The 21,305-nt window shown below is 46.3% G+C and overlaps 1 protein-coding gene across 4 annotated transcripts in view; it reads left to right on the top strand.

Annotated features, from left to right (window-relative positions):
* LOC137545111 (uncharacterized) overlaps positions 1–20,333 on the top strand; it is a 92,662-nt gene extending 72,329 nt beyond the window's left edge. For all 4 annotated transcript variants that reach the window (XM_068266223.1, XM_068266227.1, XM_068266232.1 and 1 more), the window contains exons 6-9: positions 11,360–11,455; positions 12,300–12,428; positions 17,692–17,787; positions 20,108–20,333. In XM_068266223.1, the coding sequence (XP_068122324.1) occupies positions 11,360–11,455; positions 12,300–12,428; positions 17,692–17,787; positions 20,108–20,223 (437 nt within the window). In that variant the 3' untranslated portion in view covers positions 20,224–20,333. The remainder of the gene's footprint in view (positions 1–11,359; positions 11,456–12,299; positions 12,429–17,691; positions 17,788–20,107) is intronic.
* Positions 20,334–21,305: the final 972 nt, after the last annotated feature.

Consider the following 21,305-nt stretch of genomic DNA (forward strand, 5'->3'; position numbering starts at 1 on the left):
ATAAGCAAATAAAATTAGCTGGTTTAACTTATAGTTCACTAACTATGCAGTAATATGTTTATTGTAACGAAAAAAATAAGTAAAAATACTAGTAGATGTTGTATACTATATGTCCACTAGATGGCAGCAGAGCATCGTACATTGTGGATGCATCACACAGACTGCATACACAATGCAATGGAAGCAGGAAATTTGGGCGCATGAGGCAGGTGGACAAAAAGGGCGCCGCCATTCACTCCCATAATAAATATCGTTTAATGGGCGCCCAACAGGAAAAAAGGGCGCCGGAGAAAAATAACGTTTTAAAAGCGGCGCCCGGAGACTTTTACTGTTTTATAACTGCTTCTCATGATTACACATTATTTAATGATTTATAATTTTTTACACATTATTTTTAAACGAAAAACCGCACAATATTTTTTAAAACGTTATTAATGCTTATCACAGGGGGGGTCTTAGGTTTAGGCACCACCAGGGGGGTCTTAGGTTTAGGCACCACCAGGGGGGTCTTAGGTTTAGGCACCACCAGGGGGGTCTTAGGTTTAGGCACCACCAGGGGGGTCTTAGGTTTAGGCACCACCAGGGGGGTCTAGGGGTTAGGGATAGGTACAGGGAGGGTTCTGTGTGAGAGTAGGGTTAGGTATAGCTTTAGTAACATTCTTATTAATGTTTTATAAAACGTTATTATAAATTTCACTTTTTAAACAGGGAAGATTAAAGTTTTTACAATTGCCGATTTCATACACATTATTTAATGATTTATAACTTTATAAAACATTATTTTTAAACGAAATATAGCACAATTTTTTTAAACGTTATTCATGCTTATCGTTTAAAACCGTGCGCCCTTTTTTCCCGGCGCCCTTTTTTAACGTACGCCAATGCAATGGGAAATAACATCCTCAGAAAAATGAGCATTGGGACAGCCAAAACAACTTGTTCTATAGAGTTTATTTCTCATTAAAAAAATATGAATTAAAGAAATGTTCCTTTTCCTGGTTGTTCTGCTATGATTAGGAGAAAGGGACGTCCCTCAAGTTAAAGGATACCAGAGTTGAAGGATTCTGGGTAATTCAGCATATGTTGTGGGTGGGGTGGTATAAGTAGATACTTACCACGGCTTCCATTTCCTTCCGTCACTCGCCGTTCTCCTGCAGCAAACCCCACTCTAACCAGCTGACCTGGGCGACTCACGTATCCTATGATGCGGATATACTGCGCCGCACATGCTCAGTACGTCCGTTCAGCACTCTTGTGGCCGTGCTCTATGACGTCAGCATACAGGTGCGCGCTCCCCTCTCGCCTGTGTCCTGGCATGTGCAATGCTCTATGACATCAGCATACAGGCGCGCGCTCCCCTCGCTCCTGTGTCCTGGCATGCGCACTGCTCTATGACATCAGCATACAGGCACGCGCTCCCCTCTCGCCTGTGTCCTGGCATGCGCACTGCTCTATGACGTCAGCATACAGGCGCGCGCTCTCCTCTCTCCTGTGTCCTGGCATGCGCACTGCTCTATGACGTCAGCAGACAGGCACACGCTCCCCTCTCGCCTGTGTCCTGGCATGCGCACTGCTCTATACTGAGCAGTGCATGCTGTGGAGATGGCTGGGGAGCGAGGAGCGCGTGCCTGTATGCTGACGTCATAGAGCGCAGCCACAAGAGTACTAAACGGACATACTGCGCATGCGCAACACAGGTCACAGCCAGGATACGTGAGTCACCCGGGTCAGTCGGTCAGAACAGGGCTTGCTGCAGGAGAACGGTGAGTGACGGAGTGGAACGGAAGGCATGGTAAGTATCTACTTATACCACCCCACCCACAACAGTATGCTGAATTACCCAGAATCCTTCAGCTCTGGTATCCTTTAACTTGAGGGTGTGTCCCTTTCTCCTAATCATAGCAGAACAACCAGGAAAGGGAAATGAGCAAGCGTTTATTTCTATGGATCTAGCGCCTTGTTGTACTACACACACAGCACATGTGTCCCAAACACCATAATATCAGACCGACCCTATTTTTTCTCAAAATAGATTTTTCATTATATATCTCATTTTGCATTTCTAATATAATTGCATTTTGCTTTCCACCTTTGTTAATTCATATTTTTTTATGAGAAATAAGCTCTATAGAACAAGTTGTTTTGGCTGTCCCAATGCTCATTTTTATGAGGATAGTATTTACCTTTGCAATGTGTATGCAGTCTGTGTGATGCATCCACAATGTACGATGCTCTGCTGCCATCTAGTGGACATATAGTATACAACATCTGCAAATATTTTTATTTTATTTTTTCATTACAATAAACATACAGTATTACTGCCTAGTTAATGGGCCTTTTATTGAAACTAGTTTTAATCTTTGTCAGCCACGTTTGCAATACAAACATATAGATGCAAGCTCAGTGCTTGCCCTTCGGCCAACAATTCTACAAAGAGATCTGGATTAAATATACATGAGCCTTCTTAAAACAGAAGTTATTTGCAATTGTTCAGCTTTACATGAGCAAGAAGACCCTCCCACAATGCTTCACTTCAGGGCAGTGAGCAAATATGAAAAATATTCCTTTATATCCCTGAAATATGTAGGCATACATCCACATCCATTGGAATATATAGCGTGCCTGTGACCACTGGCTTATAGAGCTAGCCTTATCTAACTTGCATACAGCTGGTCCAGGCTAGGGTGGCCTTAAAGTGTTATGAAACCCAGCATTTATTCTTTGCTCTAAAAGATTATTTACAGCATATAATAAACTACCACATTATTTCTTTTAGCAGAACAGCATTCAAACAGTTAAACACAGGACTTACTTTTTCAATAGAAAGCTCTCTGCAGAGAGAACTGATTATAACACGATCTTGTGTTTACTTAACTGTAGCAAGAGAGGAATGTAAACATTCCCTGGCAGCAGCAGAAACTTGTTGTGAACTGTGTCTGATCTGCACAAGTTAGAAGAAGTCACTGGGTACATTACAATATATAAATACTATAGCTATGAATAAAATGCAATGGCAGCTTTCAGAGCAGATAGACGGTACTTTGGGAACTTGTAATTTGTAAATAAATAATATGACTTGTGCACAAAAGCAAATATGATAACTATGGGTTATAAAAAGTAGGAAAATACATTTTTATTCAATATTATGTCAGAGTTTTATACCACTTTAACCACTTCAGGACCACAGGTTTTACCCCCCTAAAGACCAGGCCATATTTTGTGAAATAGACCACTGCAGCTTTAAGGCCTTGCTGCAGGGCTGCACGACACAGCACGCAAGTGATTTTACCTCCACACACCACCCCCCCTTTTCTCCCCACCAACAGAGCTCTCTGTTGGTAAGGTCTGATTGCTCCCCCAGTGTTTGTTTGTTTTTTTTAAGTATTTTTTTTTGTTTATTTTTAAATACATTTCCTTATTTATTTATTTTTTTACTAAACCCTCCCTCCCCCGCCAGCTAATCACTGTGATCGGCTGTATGACAGCCGATCACCGCCGAGACACAGGAGGGGACAGCTGTGTCACACAGACAGCTGTCCCCAGTACAGCGCTGCTGTAGATTGAATGTTTTGTCGTCTAACGGTCTCCGAGCAGCAATCGCCACTGGGAGACTGAAGGCGCAGAGGAGCCTACCAAGCAGGCGATGCGCACACAGCCTGCACGCAATCTCCTGCAAACTGAAGCCCCAGGACTTTACGTCGATCGGCAGTAGGCGGTCCTGGGGCTGCTGCTGTGGTCACACCCATTGGCATGACGCGGTCGTTAGGTAGTTAAAGCAAATCTGGAGCAAGAAAAAACGTTTCAGATTAGATATTTCCATATTTAGAGGGGAGGTTCCGGATCCCATAAAACCTTCCAGTCCTTTCTCCATCCCCTCGTTCCTCCACTGTCCCCCATGCAAAATCTGCACCCTCAGGACTCCACAGCAAGCTTCAGAAGTACTCACCTCACTGAGGGAGGGTGCATCTGTACTGCGCATGCGTGAGCCCTGACTCTAATGTCCCCCATAGGCATGCTTATTCAGATTTCACTCAGATTGGCTTTTCCCATCGGAACTCGAAATCAAATTTCTGCAGAAATACTGCATTGCCACAACTTGGTAATTTATCCCAATCACAGAACTCCGGAAGTGTTTGGCCAATCATAGAATGTAAAAAATAACAAAAAAAAAAAGACTCATCGGAAGTCCACATAACTTGTAATCGGCATTGGCGTATTTCAGACATCCCTAGTGCAACAGTACAAATCTGCTTGTGTTTGGAAGTACTCAGGACACAAGTATTTCTGAAGCCTGCCAAGTAGTCCCAAAGAGTTGATTGACTGAGCTGGTCAAATAAATTCACCGGGTCCAGGGACGTAGCAATAGCCCCTGCAAGGGATGCAGCAGCAGGGTGTCCTGGCTCTGGGGTTCTCCAGGGCCATTTTTAGGGGCAGGAGGGGCTGAAGTGCAGGAAGTGGGAGCAAAATGCACAAACAGCAGCGGGGCAACTCACCTCAGGTTACCATTAGCACTCCCATTCAGCAACAACAGCTGGGGTGGGCCCTTCCAAAGTTTTGCAGGGGTGCCCAGTGATTTCTAGTTATGCCACAGCGGTGGAACGAGGGCACAGGAAGGCTGTATGGCAGTGTTCCCCAACCCCGGTCCTCAAGGCACAACCACACTTGTTACATGTTTTGTATAAAGCCACAGAGGTAGTTCATCAGCTCTGAGTACAACACTAATTACCCCTCCTGTGAATGCCTGTGGTTCTGTACAAAACTTGTACTGTTGGTGGGCCTTGACGATTAGCTGGTTTAACTAATAGTTCACTAACTATGCAGTAATATGTTTATTATAACAAAAAAAAATAAGTAAAAATACTAGTAGATGTTGTATACTATATGTCCACTAGATGGCAGCAGAGCATCGTACATTGTGGATTCATCACACAGACTGCATACACAATGGCCTCGATTCATAAAGCATTCCCGCATGCGGATATGCTGAAAACGGCTCACTTTACCGACCACACAGCAAAATCTGTATTCATAAAGGCTTTTTCCGCATGAAAAGCCGACATTCGCGAGCAGAGTGATCAATCACCGCCTTGCGCAGTGATTATCATAACAAAAGTAACAAGTAGTCAATTCATAAAGATTAGAGGTAGCGGTATGCGGACGGGTATTACCGCTACTTCTGATGTGGCGAGAAGCGTGCGGAATACAGTGCAGTGAATGGGACAGACCTCCCAAGCAGCTGCAGAGAGAACACCGCACAGAGGGATTCCGCCTGCTTCTCCTGTTTCCGCATGTCTCCCGACAGCCTAACGTCTGCCTACAGCGGAATATCTCCGCACGCCTGTCACAACTAGCAACATTTTTATGAATTACCACCCTGAAGGCGGAAATACCGACAGCGGTGTTTCCCCGCTCGACTTTACCTTACCGACAGCACTTTTATGAATCGAGGCCAATGCAATGGGAAATAACATCCTCAGAAAAATTAGCATTGGGACAGCCAAAACAACTTGTTCTATAGAGTTTATTTCTCATTAAAAAAATATGAATTAAAGAAATTGGAAAGCATAATCAATTATATATTTCCCTTTTCCTGGTTGTTCTGCTATGATTAGGAGAAAGGGACGTCCCTCAAGTTAAAGGATACCAGAGTTGAAGGATTCTGGGTAATTCAGCATATATTGTGGGTGGGGTGGTATAAGTAGATACTTACCACGGCTTCCATTTCCTTCCGTCACTCGCCTTTCTCCTGCAGCAAACACCACTCTAACCGGCTGACCTGGACGACTCACGTACCCTATGATGCGGACATACTGCGCCGCACATGCTCAGTACGTCTGTTCAGCACTCTTGTGGCCGTGCTCTATGACGTCAGCATACAGGTGCGCGCTCCTCTCGCCTGTGTCCTGGCATGTGCAATGCTCTATGACGTCAGCATACAGGCGTGCGCTCTCCTCTCTCCTGTGTCCTGGCATGCGCACTGCTCTATGACATCAGCAGACAGGCACACGCTCCCCTCTCGCCTGTGTCCTGGCTTGCACACTGCTCTATACTGAGCAGTACATGCTTGGGAGCAAGGAGCCCGTGCCTGTATGCTGACGTCATAGAGCGCAGCCACAAGAGTGCTAAACGGACATACTGCGCATGCGCAACGCAAGTCACAGGATACGTGAGTCACCCGGGTCGGTCGGTCAGAACAGGGCTTGCTGCAGGAGAACAGCAAGTGACGGAGTGGAACGGAAGGCATGGTAAATATCTACTTATACTACCCCACCCACAACAGTATGCTGAATTACCCAGAATCCTTCCGCTTTGGCATCCTTTAACTTGAGGGTGTGTCCCTTTCTCCTAATCATAGCAGAACAACCAGGAAAAGGGAAATGAGCAAACGTTTATTTCTATGGATCTAGCGCCTTGTTAATTGTACTACACACACAGCACATGTGTCCCAAACACCATAGCACAGAATGACCCTATTGTTTCTCAAAATAGATTTTTCATTATATGTCTCATTTTGCATATCTAATATAATTGCATTTGCTTTCCACCTTTGTTAATTCATATTTTTTTTATGAGAAATAAGCTCTATGGAACAAGTTGTTTTGGCTGTCCCAATGCTCATCTTTATGAGGATAGTATTTACCTTTGCAATGTGTATGCAGTCTGTGTGATGCATCCACAATGTGCGATGCTCTGCTGCCATCTAGTGGACATATAGTATACAACATCTGCAAATATTTTTATTTTATTTTTTCATTACAATAAACATACAGTATTACTGCCTAGTTAATGGGCCTTTTATTGAAACTAGTTTTAATCTTTGTCAGCCACGTTTGCAATACAAAACATATAGATGCAAGCTCAGTGCTTGCCCTTCGGCCAACAATTCTACAAAGAGATCTGGATTAAATATACATGAGCCTTCTTAAAACAGAAGTTATTTGCAATTGTTCAGCTTTACATGAGCAAGAAGACCCTCCCACAATGCTTCACTTCAGGGCAGTGAGCAAATATGAAAAATATTCCTTTATATCCCTGAAATATGTAGGCATACATCCACATCCATTGGAATATATAGCGTGCCTGTGACCACTGGCTTATAGAGCTAGCCTTATCTAACTTGCATACAGCTGGTCCAGGCTAGGGTGGCCTTAAAGTGTTATGAAACCCAGCATTTATTCTTTGCTCTAAAAGATTATTTACAGCATATAATAAACTACCACATTATTTCTTTTAGCAGAACAGCATTCAAACAGTTAAACACAGGACTTACTTTTTCAATAGAAAGCTCTCTGCAGAGAGAACTGATTATAACACGATCTTGTGTTTACTTAACTGTAGCAAGAGAGGAATGTAAACATTCCCTGGCAGCAGCAGAAACTTGTTGTGAACTGTGTCTGATCTGCACAAGTTAGAAGAAGTCACTGGGTACATTACAATATATAAATACTATAGCTATGAATAAAATGCAATGGCAGCTTTCAGAGCAGATAGACGGTACTTTGGGAACTTGTAATTTGTAAATAAATAATATGACTTGTGCACAAAAGCAAATATGATAACTATGGGTTATAAAAAGTAGGAAAATACATTTTTATTCAATATTATGTCAGAGTTTTATACCACTTTAACCACTTCAGGACCACAGGTTTTACCCCCCTAAAGACCAGGCCATATTTTGTGAAATAGACCACTGCAGCTGTGTCACACAGACAGCTGTCCCCAGTACAGCGCTGCTGTAGATTGAATGTTTTGCCGTCTAACGGTCTCCGAGCAGCAATCGCCACTGGGAGACTGAAGACGCAGAGGAGCCTACCAAGCAGGCGATGCGCACACAGCCTGCACGCAATCTCCTGCAAACTGAAGCCCCAGGACTTTACGTCGATCGGCAGTAGGCGGTCCTGGGGCTGCTGCTGTGGTCACACCCATTGGCATGATGCGGTCGTTAGGTAGTTAAAGCAAATCTGGAGCAAGAAAAAACGTTTCAGATTAGATATTTCCATATTTAGAGGGGAGGTTCCGGATCCCATAAAACCTTCCAGTCCTTTCTCCATCCCCTCGTTCCTCCACTGTCCCCCATGCAAAATCTGCACCCTCAGGACTCCACAGCAAGCTTCAGAAGTACTCACCTCACTGAGGGAGGGTGCATCTGTACTGCGCATGCGTGAGCCCTGACTCTAATGTCCCCCATAGGCATGCTTATTCAGATTTCACTCAGATTGGCTTTTCCCTTCGGAACTCGAAATCAAATTTCTGCAGAAATACTGCATTGCCACAACTTGGTAATTTATCCCAATCACAGAACTCCGGAAGTGTTTGGCCAATCATAGAATGTAAAAAATAACAAAAAAAAAAGACTCATCGGAAGTCCACATAACTTGTAATCGGCATTGGCGTATTTCAGACATCCCTAGTGCAACAGTACAAATCTGCTTGTGTTTGGAAGTACTCAGGACACAAGTATTTCTGAAGCCTGCCAAGTAGTCCCAAAGAGTTGATTGACTGAGCTGGTCAAATAAATTCACCGGGTCCAGGGACGTAGCAATAGCCCCTGCAAGGGATGCAGCAGCAGGGTGTCCTGGCTCTGGGGTTCTCCAGGGCCATTTTTAGGGGCAGGAGGGGCTGAAGTGCAGGAAGTGGGAGCAAAATGCACAAACAGCAGCGGGGCAACTCACCTCAGGTTACCATTAGCACTCCCATTCAGCAACAACAGCTGGGGTGGGCCCTTCCAAAGTTTTGCAGGGGTGCCCAGTGATTTCTAGTTATGCCACAGCGGTGGAACGAGGGCACAGGAAGGCTGTATGGCAGTGTTCCCCAACCCTGTCCTCAAGGCACAACCACACTTGTTACATGTTTTGTATAAAGCCACAGAGGTAGTTCATCAGCTCTGCTACAACACTAATTACCCCTCCTGTGAATGCCTGTGGTTCTCTACAAAACTTGTACTGTTGGTGGGCCTTGACGATAGTGTTGGAGAACTCTGCTCTATGGAATCCATATCCCTTAGAGGGGTATCTATCTAGCTATTAGAGATGGCTCGAACGGTTCGCCGGCGAACGGTTCCAGGCGAATTTCAATGGTTTGCGCTCGCCCACGAATGCCCCCATAGTGCATTATTAGGGTCAACTTTGACCCTCTACATCACAGTCAGCAGGCACATTGTAGCCAATCAGGCTACACTCCCTCCTGGAGCCACTCCCCCCCCTTATAAAAGGCAGGCAGCGTCAGATATTGGACTCACTCGTGTGCCAGCAGTAATTAGAGAAGGGAAAGCTGCTGCAGACTGTCATAGGGAAAGCTTAGTTAGGCGGTTGTAGGCTTCTTAGCTTGCTCCTTGCAGATTCTTGTTGCTAAAAAAGCACCCCACAACAGCTCTTTTGAGAGCTAATGTTGTTCTTGTGATCCTATTTTTTTTGTGTGTGCATGTCCCACTGACACTTGTGTTGCATAGACAGTCTTGGTAATTCCTACTGTGTGTGCCACTGCCAGGCCCAGCACATTCAGTGACTACTACCTGTGTGTGTGGCAGGTGCACATTGTAATACCCATCACTGCATATACAGTACCTACTTGTTGTTCACTGTGCACCCACCTACCTACGTGAGCGCACGCAGTGTCACTGTTCCTGTCCTGTACCTGTCTGTGTGTGACCGGTGCACATTGTAATACCCATTACTGCATATACATACCTGTTGTTCACTTCAGTAAGTGCACCCACCTACCTACGGGAGTGCACGCAGTGTCACTGTGCTTGTTAGGTACCTGTCTGTGTGTGACAAGCGCACATTATAATACCCATCACTGCATATACTTACCCGACAGTCACTGTTGTTCTGTCATTGAGCTACCACAGCCCAGCGACCATATGGGCTTGAAAACCGCCACGGCCTGCACTCTGGCCATGGTGCGCACCAGTCCAGCACGGCCGTCACTACGCAAACAGCTGTTTGCGGTGCGTTACACGGTGAGTTTGGTGTGTCAGTGTGAAGCAGTACTCTAATTACACTACCTGATTGATAGATACACATGCAAGATGTTTTAAAGCACTTTAGGCCTGTCATTTAGCATTCAATGTGATTTCTGCCCTTAAAACGCTGCTTTGCGTCAAATCCAGATTTTTCCCGGGGACTTTTGGCATCTATCCCACTCATCCATGCAAAAACTCAGATGTTAGACCCCTTGAAACATCTTAAGTGTTTCTAGTTTTCAAAGTTCGCCTCCTCATTGAAGTCTATTGCGGTTCGTGAAAGTTCACGCAAAACAAACTTTTGCGGAAGTTTGCGTTCGCAATTCGCGAAACCGAAAATCGAAGGTTCAGGCCTTCTCTACTAGCTATATCTCTGTCATCTATCTATCTATCCAACCTGAGTAGCCCACTGGCCCAGATTTACACCACAGGAAGCTATAGACACAGGTGTCCTAGCACCCTAGACTTCACCGTCCATGAACCTACAAACTCCTGCTGAACCGCACTGCAAGTGTGCTGGCTGGCCCAGCTGTCACTTTTCCCTTATTTTCTTTGCCCACCATAAGTAGCTACAGGTTCTCTTTCGTATTAGGTTGCCAGAAGTATCCTCAATATTAACCAGCCTGGCGGTATGGACGAGCTCAGCTCGTCCATTACCGCCGGAGGCTGCCGCTCAGGCCCTGCTGGGCCGATTTTCATCAAATAAAAGGTGCACACGCGCAGCGCGGCGATCCGCCGCGTGTAGCGGCAAAAGAGGGTCCCCCAGCCGCCTGAGCCCAGCGCAGCCGGACCAAACAGTTCCGGCCAGCGCTAAGGGCTGGATCGGAGGCGGCTGGCGTCAGGACGTCGGCTGACGTCCATGATGTCACTCCGCTCGTCGCCATGGCGACGAGGAAAACAAAACAACTCATCGCGGCCTTTCTTGTTACTTCTGATCACCGGAGGTACGAAGTACGCAACAGGAGCGCCCTCTAGTGGACTTTAATGCAGCCAACTTTCAGTTGGCTGCATGCAATAGTTTTTTTTAAATAAATTTTATTTAAAAAAAAACGTCCGGTCGCTAGCCTGGCGATCTTAATAGAACGCCAGGCTGGTTAAGTAGCTAGAGGTGCCCCCAAGTATTAGGTAGCTAGAGGAACCTCCGTGTTAAGTAGCTAAAGGTTCCCCTGACTGAAGGGAGATCTCATCAGTGGGATGCAGAGAGCTGGGTGAGTAACCTCTCATTTACATTCTCATCAGGACTCTGCATAGGGAAGGTGGGAGGAAGGCGCTTGGGGAGGAGAGTGAGCCGCTTTTCCATCATCCGGCGCCTGTAGGCACAAGCCTATGGTGCCTTATGGTAAATCTGGATTTGGCAGCCCAACTAATGTTGTTTTATCTGTTTTTCCTCTACAGAGATCCGGAATACTGTAGTCTGGTTCACAGTGGCCATTTCTTCCACAATCATCCTGCTGCTTTGTGCCATTAAATGTCCCTCTTCTCATAGGAAATGTAAGTTAGGGGACACTTATTACTCTCCAGAGGCCGAGGATACTTAGTCACCAGTGGTGGGACGAAATTTTACATCGAAATTCGCATTTATGCATCGTAATCGTAATGCAAAATTTCAGGGAAAATTGTAATTAATTTCGTATGTAATAGTAATATTTCATAATTTCGCGTACATTTTTGAATAATTTTTGCGCAATTATGCAAAATTTTGTGCAGAATTTAGCAGTTAATAGCAAAGATCCCATACATGCTATTGCTACCAAAATCGCTATATATGTTAAGGAGAATATTGGGTACAAGTCCAAAAAATAATTTTTCAAAAATACATTGTAGTTTTTGAGAAAATCGTTTTTAAATACGCAAAGGAAAATGGTTTTTAAACTGTCATTTTTAGTTTAAAAAACACTTTTTCTTTGCATTTTTAAAAGCAATTTTTTTTCAAAAACTAAAAGGTCTTTTTGGAAAAAAATTTTTTTTTTACTTGTACCCAATATTCTCCTTAACATATATAGCAATTTTCATGTCACTACCATGTATGATGGCCTTGCTATTCACTGCCAAAATCGGCACGAAATTACACGAAAATGACGCGAAGCCAAAATTACGAATCACTACGAAATGCATTGAATTTACAAATCATTATTAGGTATAAGCATAAATGCGAAAATTTACGTAAAATGTCATGTAATCGTAAATTAACTGATTACGATCATCACTGTGGGTCACATGATGAGGCTGCTGTATGGAAAACCAACAAAAAAGGCGTGAGGAGTAGGAATACTCATGCGGATTCCGCGGCATTGAAACGTCCACATTTCCAATCGAAAATCGGTTTGTTTTTCAGGTCCCAGGCTTCACCCTGCATGGCTGAAGAACGTTTGTAAGTGCAAAGAGACAGCTCTGCAGCAGTGGGGAGGCTGCATACTCCAGCTGGGATTCACAGCCTGCACACTGGCGGCATTCTACCCAACTCGTAAGTCATCTGTAACCTGTCACGGCTGCCTACAGCCCTGGTCTCCCATCTGTGGCTTGGGGTCCACATGTGGTTTAGTAGTATCTTCTGTGGAGCCCCCAGACTGAGTGTGACCCACAAGAAAAAAAAATCCACCGTCAAAATGTCACAATGGCCTCAATTCTGGTAGGGGTTTTCAAACACATTACCTCATGTACGGTAATTTACCTCATGAGATGATGACAGTTAGCAATTCTGGTAGGTTTTAGTCATGTTTTACCTCATGAGGTAAATGTATGAGGTAATTCATGAGGTAATTTACTGGCCAGCTATTAGCCTTAGGTATAGGTTAGGTTAGGGATTAGGGGATAGGATTATTGTGTTATTGTGTAGTTAGTACTGTAGTACTGCAGTCCGTGTTAGTAGTTGTTAGCGTAGTAGTACTACTGTGTTAGCTCACTACAGAACTGCTGTGCTGCTGAGCAGTGCCAGTGTGACAGTTAGTTCTTCTCCTCTGCTGTCTGACTGTCACTCGGCACGTGCCGCATACCAAGTGCCACGTCACGTGCAAAGTACACCGTCATGTGCAAAGTGCCACGTCACGTGCAAAGTGCAAAGTTCCATGTGCAAAGTGCAAAGTGCCACGTGCAAAGTGCCACGTGCAAAGTTCCACGTCACGTGCAAAGTGCCACGTGCAAAGTGCCACATCACAAGCAAAGTGCCACGTGCAAAGTGCCACGTCACGTGCAAAGTGCCACGTGCAAAGTGCCATGTCACGTGCAAAGTGCTACGTGCAGAGTGCAAAGTGACACGTGCAAATTGCAAAGTGCCCCGTCACGTGCAAAGTGCCACGTGCAAAGTGCCACATGCAAAGTGCCACGTGCACTTTCCACGTGACATGGCACTTTGCACGTGGCACTTTGCACGTGACATGGCACTTTGCACGTGGCACTTTGCTCGTGACGTGGCACTTTGCACGTGGCACTTTGCATGTGGCACTTTACACGTGACGTGGCACTTGGCACGTGACACTTTCATACCTCCCAACTTTTTGAGATGAGAAAAAGGGACACTTAAGCCACGCCCCTGCCACAACCTTGGCCACACCCTCACCACGCCTCTAGTCATGCATACCATAAAGATTTCATAAGAAAAATATGTTGTTTTCTAATTCAAACCACATTGGTCCTTTCTATCCTGGTTCATTTTACTTCATAGTAACATTTTAATATTAGTATTCTATCAATTTAAAGGTCGGGAATAAAGTTTAGAGTCAATCAAACACATTTTTAGTATAGAAATATATATATTTACATAGAAAGAGGGACAAAGTCCTGAAAGAGGGACAAATGAGGGTGAAAGAGTGACAGGGCTCCCAAAAAGGGACTGTCCCTCCCAAAAAGGGACAGTTGAGAGCTATGCACTTTGCACGTGGCACTTTGCACTTTGCACGTGATGTGGCACTTTGCACTTTGCATGTGGCACTTTGCACGTGGCAAAGTGCCACGTTCCAAGTGCCGTGCCCGGCATGCTCCTGGCAGACATTACACCTGCTGCTGCTGCTGCATTGCCCTGCTCCTGCTGCCTTTGCTGCTCCCACTGCCATGGTGCCACAGGCCACTGCTGCTGTGCTGATACCACCTATATTTAACCCAAAACACAATTGCTGTGTAATTTTTTGGAGGTGTCTGGGCTGAAAACTGTCATGTCCCAGTTGTGTGGTTGGACTTTGGACACAATGTGGGCTGCAAGACCGCTGTCTGGAACCTAGGCCTGTTGTTAATTGACAGCCATTTTTTTTGGGGGGGGAGGGGGATTTAAAGTCCCCACATCATCAATTAGTGTTCCCCTTTAAAAAATAATGCTTCATGCCTCATTTACCCTAAAAAATGTTTTAAAGCAATTTAAAGGCCATTTTCGGGTTTTCTATCCGAATCCGCCCGGATACCCCGGATACTGTGGTCGGAAATCCGATTCGGATTGGAAATGTTTGAACTCGGATATCCAACCCGGATCGGATATCTGGGTATCCGGATCCGGATCCAATCCAGATTTTGAGAAGGGGTATCCGAGCAGCACTGCTAGCAGGAACTACATCACTGGGCGAGCGGCGCGAAGGGTGTCAAAGGGTAGGCATGGGGTGGCGTTATGCATACGACTCTGTCAGCGCACTCTGCCACAGGGTCAAATGAACTTTTTTGCAATGCGGTGGGATGCGATGGGGCGGAGCATCCAACTGACAGTGATGAGTTCCGGATGAAATCCGAATGGGTTTAATTCGGATTTTATCCAGATAATTACTGCACTTGAGTGGGCGGGCGAGCGAGTGTTAAACTTACCCAGCGGCCGTCTTCTTTGATGCGTCCCATGTCGCGTCTCACGCTGCATTCCAAGTCACCTCACGTGACTACTACGCCTCCTCCTTCAACCTGGAATCCGTTCGGCTTTCACCCGGAGCTCATCCCCGCCCACTGCAACGCAATGGCCAGATGTAAAACCGGCCTTAAAGAGAATCTGTCATTTTAAAAAGTGCAGCAGAGGGGTACTTACCTCGGGAGGGGGAAGCCTCTGGATCCTATTGATCCTTCGTCCCATGGTGGTCTCCAGAGCCGGGACAAGGTCCTCCAGCACCCAAGGCTGAGACACCAAAGTGCCCCCCCCACCATCACACACTGATTACTATTAGAGTAAGAGGCGTCCCAGGGCCCCCAACACCCCCAACACCCTAATCTCTAGTTATCTGGCTTGCAGTCACTTCCATGTCTCCCCCTTTCTTACTTCTCTTTGCTGCAAACGCAATAGGGGAATGATAGCTGAGTGAGTTGTGCGCCCCCTCCTACACAGCGCCCTGAGGCTGGAGCCTCTCCTGCCTCTGCCTCGGCCCGGCCCTGGTGGTCTTACAGGGCTCCTCCAACCAGAGGGCATGTAAATATTTACCTTCCCTGGCTCCAGCGCAGGCGTGGCTCAAGGCTCGGGATCAGGCAGAAATAGCCGATCCCAGTCGGGGTCCACTCTACTACAAGTGGTGTAGAGCGGACCCGACTGAAGTCACCTATTTCTGCCTGATCCCGAGCCTAGAGCCACTACTGCGCCTGCGCCGGGAAGATAAATATTGCAGGCGCTACTGCACCTGTGCCACAGCCTGACAAATTGTCGGCTGTCACTTACGAGGGGCAGAGCGAGACCACCAGGGGACGGAGGAGGACGGGGGAAGCTTTCGTTAGGATCCAGAGGCTTTCCCCTCCTGAGGTAAGTAACCCCCAGGGGGACTTTTTAAAGTTACAGCGTCTCTTTAAGGACACCTGAAGAGAGAGGGACATGGAGGCTGCCATATTTATTTCCTTTTAAACAATGCAAGTTTTCTGACAGTCCTACCGATCCTCTGCCTCATACATTTAGCCACAGACCCAGAGCAAGCATGCAGCAGATCAGTGCTCTGATATTAATAATAATTTTTCTGATCGATTTTCCAATAACTTCTGTACAAAACTGATCACCAGAACTTTTGGAAATCAGATCGGACCTGTCAGAAATGATCGAATCGGCCCGGCCGACAACCTGACATGAAATTGCATGGTGTGTCCCAGGCATAACTGTATTTAGTGACATGCTGACCTCAGGTATTATCAAGATAAGGAAAACAATTTACAAAGAATTTGGTGGATTTAGGCCTCTTTTCCACGGGTATCTGAAAGGTGGTGAATTCACCGTCCACCGGCTGAGGACATGATGGATTTGGCACAGGCAGTAGACGGGTTGCCCTACCATGCAGTTGTATCGAAACATTGTGGTTACTATGCTCAGACACGACATGAGATGGTAGTATGCCGCATGGTAACGCAGCCACGTGTCTGCACTGGACACGTGTTGTGTTACAACTGCTAATTTTTGGCTACGCTTAAAGAGACTCTGAAGCTAGTCTTAAATCATTATTAAAGCTTTTATTACTGTAAAGCACTATAGATAATGCTAAACCGCCGCATCCCTGCTGCAAAACGAGGGATTTACACCCCCCAAATGTACTTTTAATTTTTAATAGTCGGGGGAGCGCTTCCTGATGAGGCAGAGCTTAGTGCTGTTGCTCTGCCTCTTAGCACAACAATCCCCGCCTCCCCCGCCCCTCTCAATTTGCCTTCACTGAGAGGGGCGGGGGAGGAGGCGGAGATCCGCTGGCAGATTGAAGTCAGGAGAGACAGAGCTACAGCTCAAAGCTCTGCCGCCATGAGCAGCAAAATCCACCACCAAGAAAGTCGTGGATTTTGCAGAGGGGATTTGGGGGATATAAACCCCTCGTTTTGCAGCAGGGATTGCAGCAGTGCTTTACAGTAATAAAAGCTTTAATAATGATTTAAAGAGACACTGAAGCGAAAAAAAAATATGATATAATGAATTGGTTGTGTACTATGAATAATTACTAGAAGATTAGCAGAAAAGAAAATATTCTCATACTTTTATTTTCAGGTATATAGTGTTTTTTCTAACATTGCATCATTCTCTAATATGTGCAGATTACACAAGACTCAGCATTCAAAATGAGTCTTTCAGAGCAGTCTGTGAACTAATGACCTCTCCTCTAGCAGAGGAAAAGTAAACAGTTCACTTACAGTTGAGATAATAAAAGTCAGATAACAGCCCTCTCCACGACTAACTTAGTCGGAGAGCTTAATGGCTTTTTTGCATAGAGATAACAACTGGAGTTTCTCAACTCTTCTTGTACTGGAAACTATTAGACTGATATATCTGATCTTAATGTTTTATTTCTTAGCTGTGCTACACATACAAATCATAATATCATCATTTTTTTTCCGCTTCAGTGTCTCTTTAAATTGCCCCTGAATGGCAGTCGTGGGCGGCAGACGGGATGATGAACTGCTCCACAAACGAGCAGTCCCGACATCCATGGAAAAGAGGCCTAAGAGAATGTAAACTGCTGTTTAGACGCTACATAGGATAACTGGATTGGCTCATACTTGTAATCCCGAGAATTAGGGAGCCCAGGAACCCGCTAGAGACCATTGGGTGCATTCACTAAACGGCATTAAACTGGACCTGAACTCTTTCACAGGACAATAGGAAAACAGAGAGAAATGCACCCTGTACATAAAGAGTTTAGCCTGTCTGTCTTTCTACGGATGCAACTGTGATGCCAGCCATTAAGTGAATATACACCATGCTTCCAAACAATCCATTGATCAAAACAATAAAAAAATTGTGTACTGATTGATCAGCTTGTATCGTATGTGGTAGCTTTTACTCAAACCATTTGTATGTTTGCCTTTTCTAGATGGAGACCTGATGCTTGAGAATATTTGGGTCCCAATCACATTTGCTGTGACCTTTCTGCTGCCAAACGGAATCTTCTGCATTATCTACTATTTCAGTGAGCGATTTATGTTCTGTTACTGTCATACCGTATTATTATTAGTAATCCATCCAAAAACAGAATTCCAGTTTTATCCATTTCCATACCAGCAGTCTCTGGCCCCTTAACCTCCTTGGCGGTTATCCCGAGCTAGTTTCAGGGCAGAAAACCGCAGCTTAGAGCGGTGATCCCGACCTCTGCTCGGGGTAGCCGCCAGAGGCTGTATGCAGAGCACATCGGCTGGCATTCTTCTTCCTCTCCTCCGGGGCTCTGCTTCCTGTTGGTGAGTTCTCACTTTAGAGTTGTAGCACCACCTGAAGGATGGAGGCATAACTGCAGCACTGGAACCAGAGAGGTGAGTGATTGCAGGAACTGCTGCAGATCTCCCTGGCGTTATGATTTTTTCCAGGTTTTAGGGTCTGAAAGGGTGCAAACAAATTGCACCGCTTTTGGACCCTAAAATCCAGAAAGAATCATAACGTCAAGGGGCTTAAGGACCAGAGATTGCTGGTACCAAAAACGTCCGCATACTGACGAACCGCCACACACACCCGCCACTCTCGCCGGTCACGACACTGCCCCATTGCCGCAGGCCCCTCTCTCTGCCGTCTCTATGACGGCAGAGCACTGTCAGCCAGTCAGGAGCCTCTTTCGTTGGCTCCTGACGCTGTCTATCAATGTGATTGGCTCTCCGTGATCACAAGGTCAGGAGCCAATGAAAGAGGCTCCTGACCTGCTCACAGAGTTCTGCCGAAACCTCCTGCTTCAAGTAAAAAGTACAAATCCAACCCCATATGAATTGTTATGTATAGAATGCTTTAGGGGCCCAATGTAAAGCTTGCTTGGGGCCCAAAGTTACTTAGCTATAGAGATGACCCGAACATTAAATTTTGGGTTAGCGAACCACGAACTGCCGTAGACCTCAATGAGCAGGTGAATTTCAAAACCTACTAAGACTGTTTCTGACCACAAAAGTGATGTAAAAGTCTAAAACCTGGACTGTGGCATGCCGGAGGGGGATCCATGCCAAATGTCCCACCAAAAATTACAAAGTTGACGCAAAGTTGGGTTGTAATCCCTAAAGGGCAGAAATCACAGTACATTCCTACAAATAATGTACTGGACTGGCACTGTGCCTGCAACTTAAAGAGAGTCTGAAGCGAGAATAAATCTCGCTTCAGACCTCATAGATAGCAGGGGCATGTGTGCCCCTGCTAAACCGACGCTATCGCGCCGCTAAACGGGGGTCCCTTCACCCCCAAACCCCCTCGGTGCAGCGGGGGAGCGCTTCCTGGATGGGGTGGGGCTACCCGCCGCAGCCCTGCCCCACGCGCGTCTGTCAGCGTGTATCTCCGCCTCTCCCCCGCCTCTCTCAGTCTTCCTTCACTGAGAGGGGCGGGGGAGAGGCGGCGATGCGCCACTGATAGATGCGACTGGAGGTAGGGCTGCAGCCGTTAGCCCTGCCTCCAGGAGCGACCAAGTCTGTGACCAAGTGTTGCAGTGGGGGGTTTGGGGGTGAAGGGACCCCCGTTTAGCGGCGCGTATGCGGCGGTTTAGCAGGGGCACACATGCCCCTGCTAACTATGAGCTCTGAAGCGAGATTTATTCTCGCTTCAGAGTCTCTTTAATGTGGCCACAACAGCAGTAGTGTGCACACAGCTCTGGGTGTCAGTGGGCTGTGGAGTGTCTCACACAGAGAAATGCAATAGTACTATCAGAATACAGTGACATAATAATGCACTGTAGTGGTTCTGTACCTGCAACTTAATGAGGCAACAAATAACAGTAGTGTGCGCACAGCTCTGGGTGTCAGTGGGCTGTGGAGTGTCACACACAAAAATAAACACAGGAGACAGATGTGCTAGCCCTCAAAAGGGCTATCTGGGGTGCTTTCAGCAAGTAGTCAGTGAGGAACAAGAACACAGGCCTAGCTAATGCTTTTCCTACCTATCTGCAGCAAGTCTGACCCTGCTCTCACTATCTCTGTAGCCAGAGAATGAATCCAATATGGCCACCGCAACTGCTTTTTAATAGGGGGGTGGGGGGGTCTAGGAGGGGGTGCTAGCTGATTGGCTGCCATGTGTCTGCTGACTGTGAGGTAAGGGGTCAAAGTTTAGCTCCATGATAGGGGGTGGGTTGAACACGCCAAATGTTCGCTGGTCACCGCGGAGGCGAACAGTGGAAATTCTCCGGGAACTGTCTGCCGGCGAGCTCTTCCGGCCATCTCTACTTAGCTATGCCACTGCCCCAGGTGTTTATTTCCTCACCATCTGGGTCACTGTTGTCTCTGGATTCACTGACTGCAGAGTTATAGTGTTTTTCATTCTGTGTTATTCAGGTTGCAAACCAAAAAATCCTGAACCGTCAGACATCAATCAGATGAAAACCCTGAACCCTTCAGCAAGCCGCCAATCACAGAAGAGGGCAAAGCGCAGCGTCCAACCAGCTCACTGACGATTCTGGACTGCTGCATGACGGGAAAGCACTGGACACTGCTGTTATTATAATTATTATCATTATTATTATTAATAATTTATGCACCATACAATAGAGAATACATCATATATACCATTTAAAAAAATTGTATAAATTTGCCTTTTTTCTTCCCTAAAGAACACCTGAGAAGTGATTAATGTATGTATTTACAATTACAAATACTTACCTGTGGCTCCCTCGCTGTCTTCTCCGGCCGCTCTGGTCTTTTGCTGTGACCTCCCAGCAGGGGTGTAACTAGAAGTCACCGGGCTCCCCTGCAAGAATCTGGATGGCCCTTCTACCCCCGGGTGCCCGCTCAGGGCTGTTTTGGGGGGGTGCAGGAGGGGTCGCAGCCATGGACGGATTTCTGGCAAGGCCACATAGGCCATGGCCTAGGGCACCAGATAAACAAGGGGCGGCCTGCAGACAGTGGGCATTATTTGCAGGGCATTATTTGCAAGTGTCCAAACAAATGAAAGGGGTCAGGATAACTGCACTATTAGTACCAGCTGGCATCTGCCTGTGCTGTGCTACAGGCAGCTCCAGTCCGTTAACCAAACGTTTGTGAACAGTGTGTAACTAGCAAAAAGCCAGACCTTGTCCAATGACATAGCAGCAGCTGCGGGCAGTTACAGAAGGCCGGGTCCCACGCACTTGGTGTGGGGGATGAAAGGACCAGGGGCAGCACCAGCAAATAGTACAGAATACAGAAGGCAGCATCTCACAGTACCCATTTCTTAATTATTGATTGGCCAGCGCTGTTACCCTGAAAACAGCAGTGGGTACAGGACTCACTTTTACGTGTTGCTGACCCCACCCAATGTCCAATTGTGAGCCACTTTTGACAATGTGTGTGCGGTGGATGGCTCCCACCACACCCATCACCTGTAGATCGCTTGATTGACCAGTTCCCCGTTTGACGTGATTGATTCACTTCATATTGCCATGGAGACCTCGGCACTAGCCGCAGTAGAGGACACCAGCGGCCCAAAAATGTTTGGGTGGGTGTGTGTGTGGAGAGAGGTGGTAGGATACGGTTTCGGTTGGGGCGGCTGGTAATA

Source organism: Hyperolius riggenbachi, chromosome 1 (genome assembly GCF_040937935.1).
Source record: "Hyperolius riggenbachi isolate aHypRig1 chromosome 1, aHypRig1.pri, whole genome shotgun sequence".
Taxonomy (NCBI): domain Eukaryota; kingdom Metazoa; phylum Chordata; class Amphibia; order Anura; family Hyperoliidae; genus Hyperolius; species Hyperolius riggenbachi.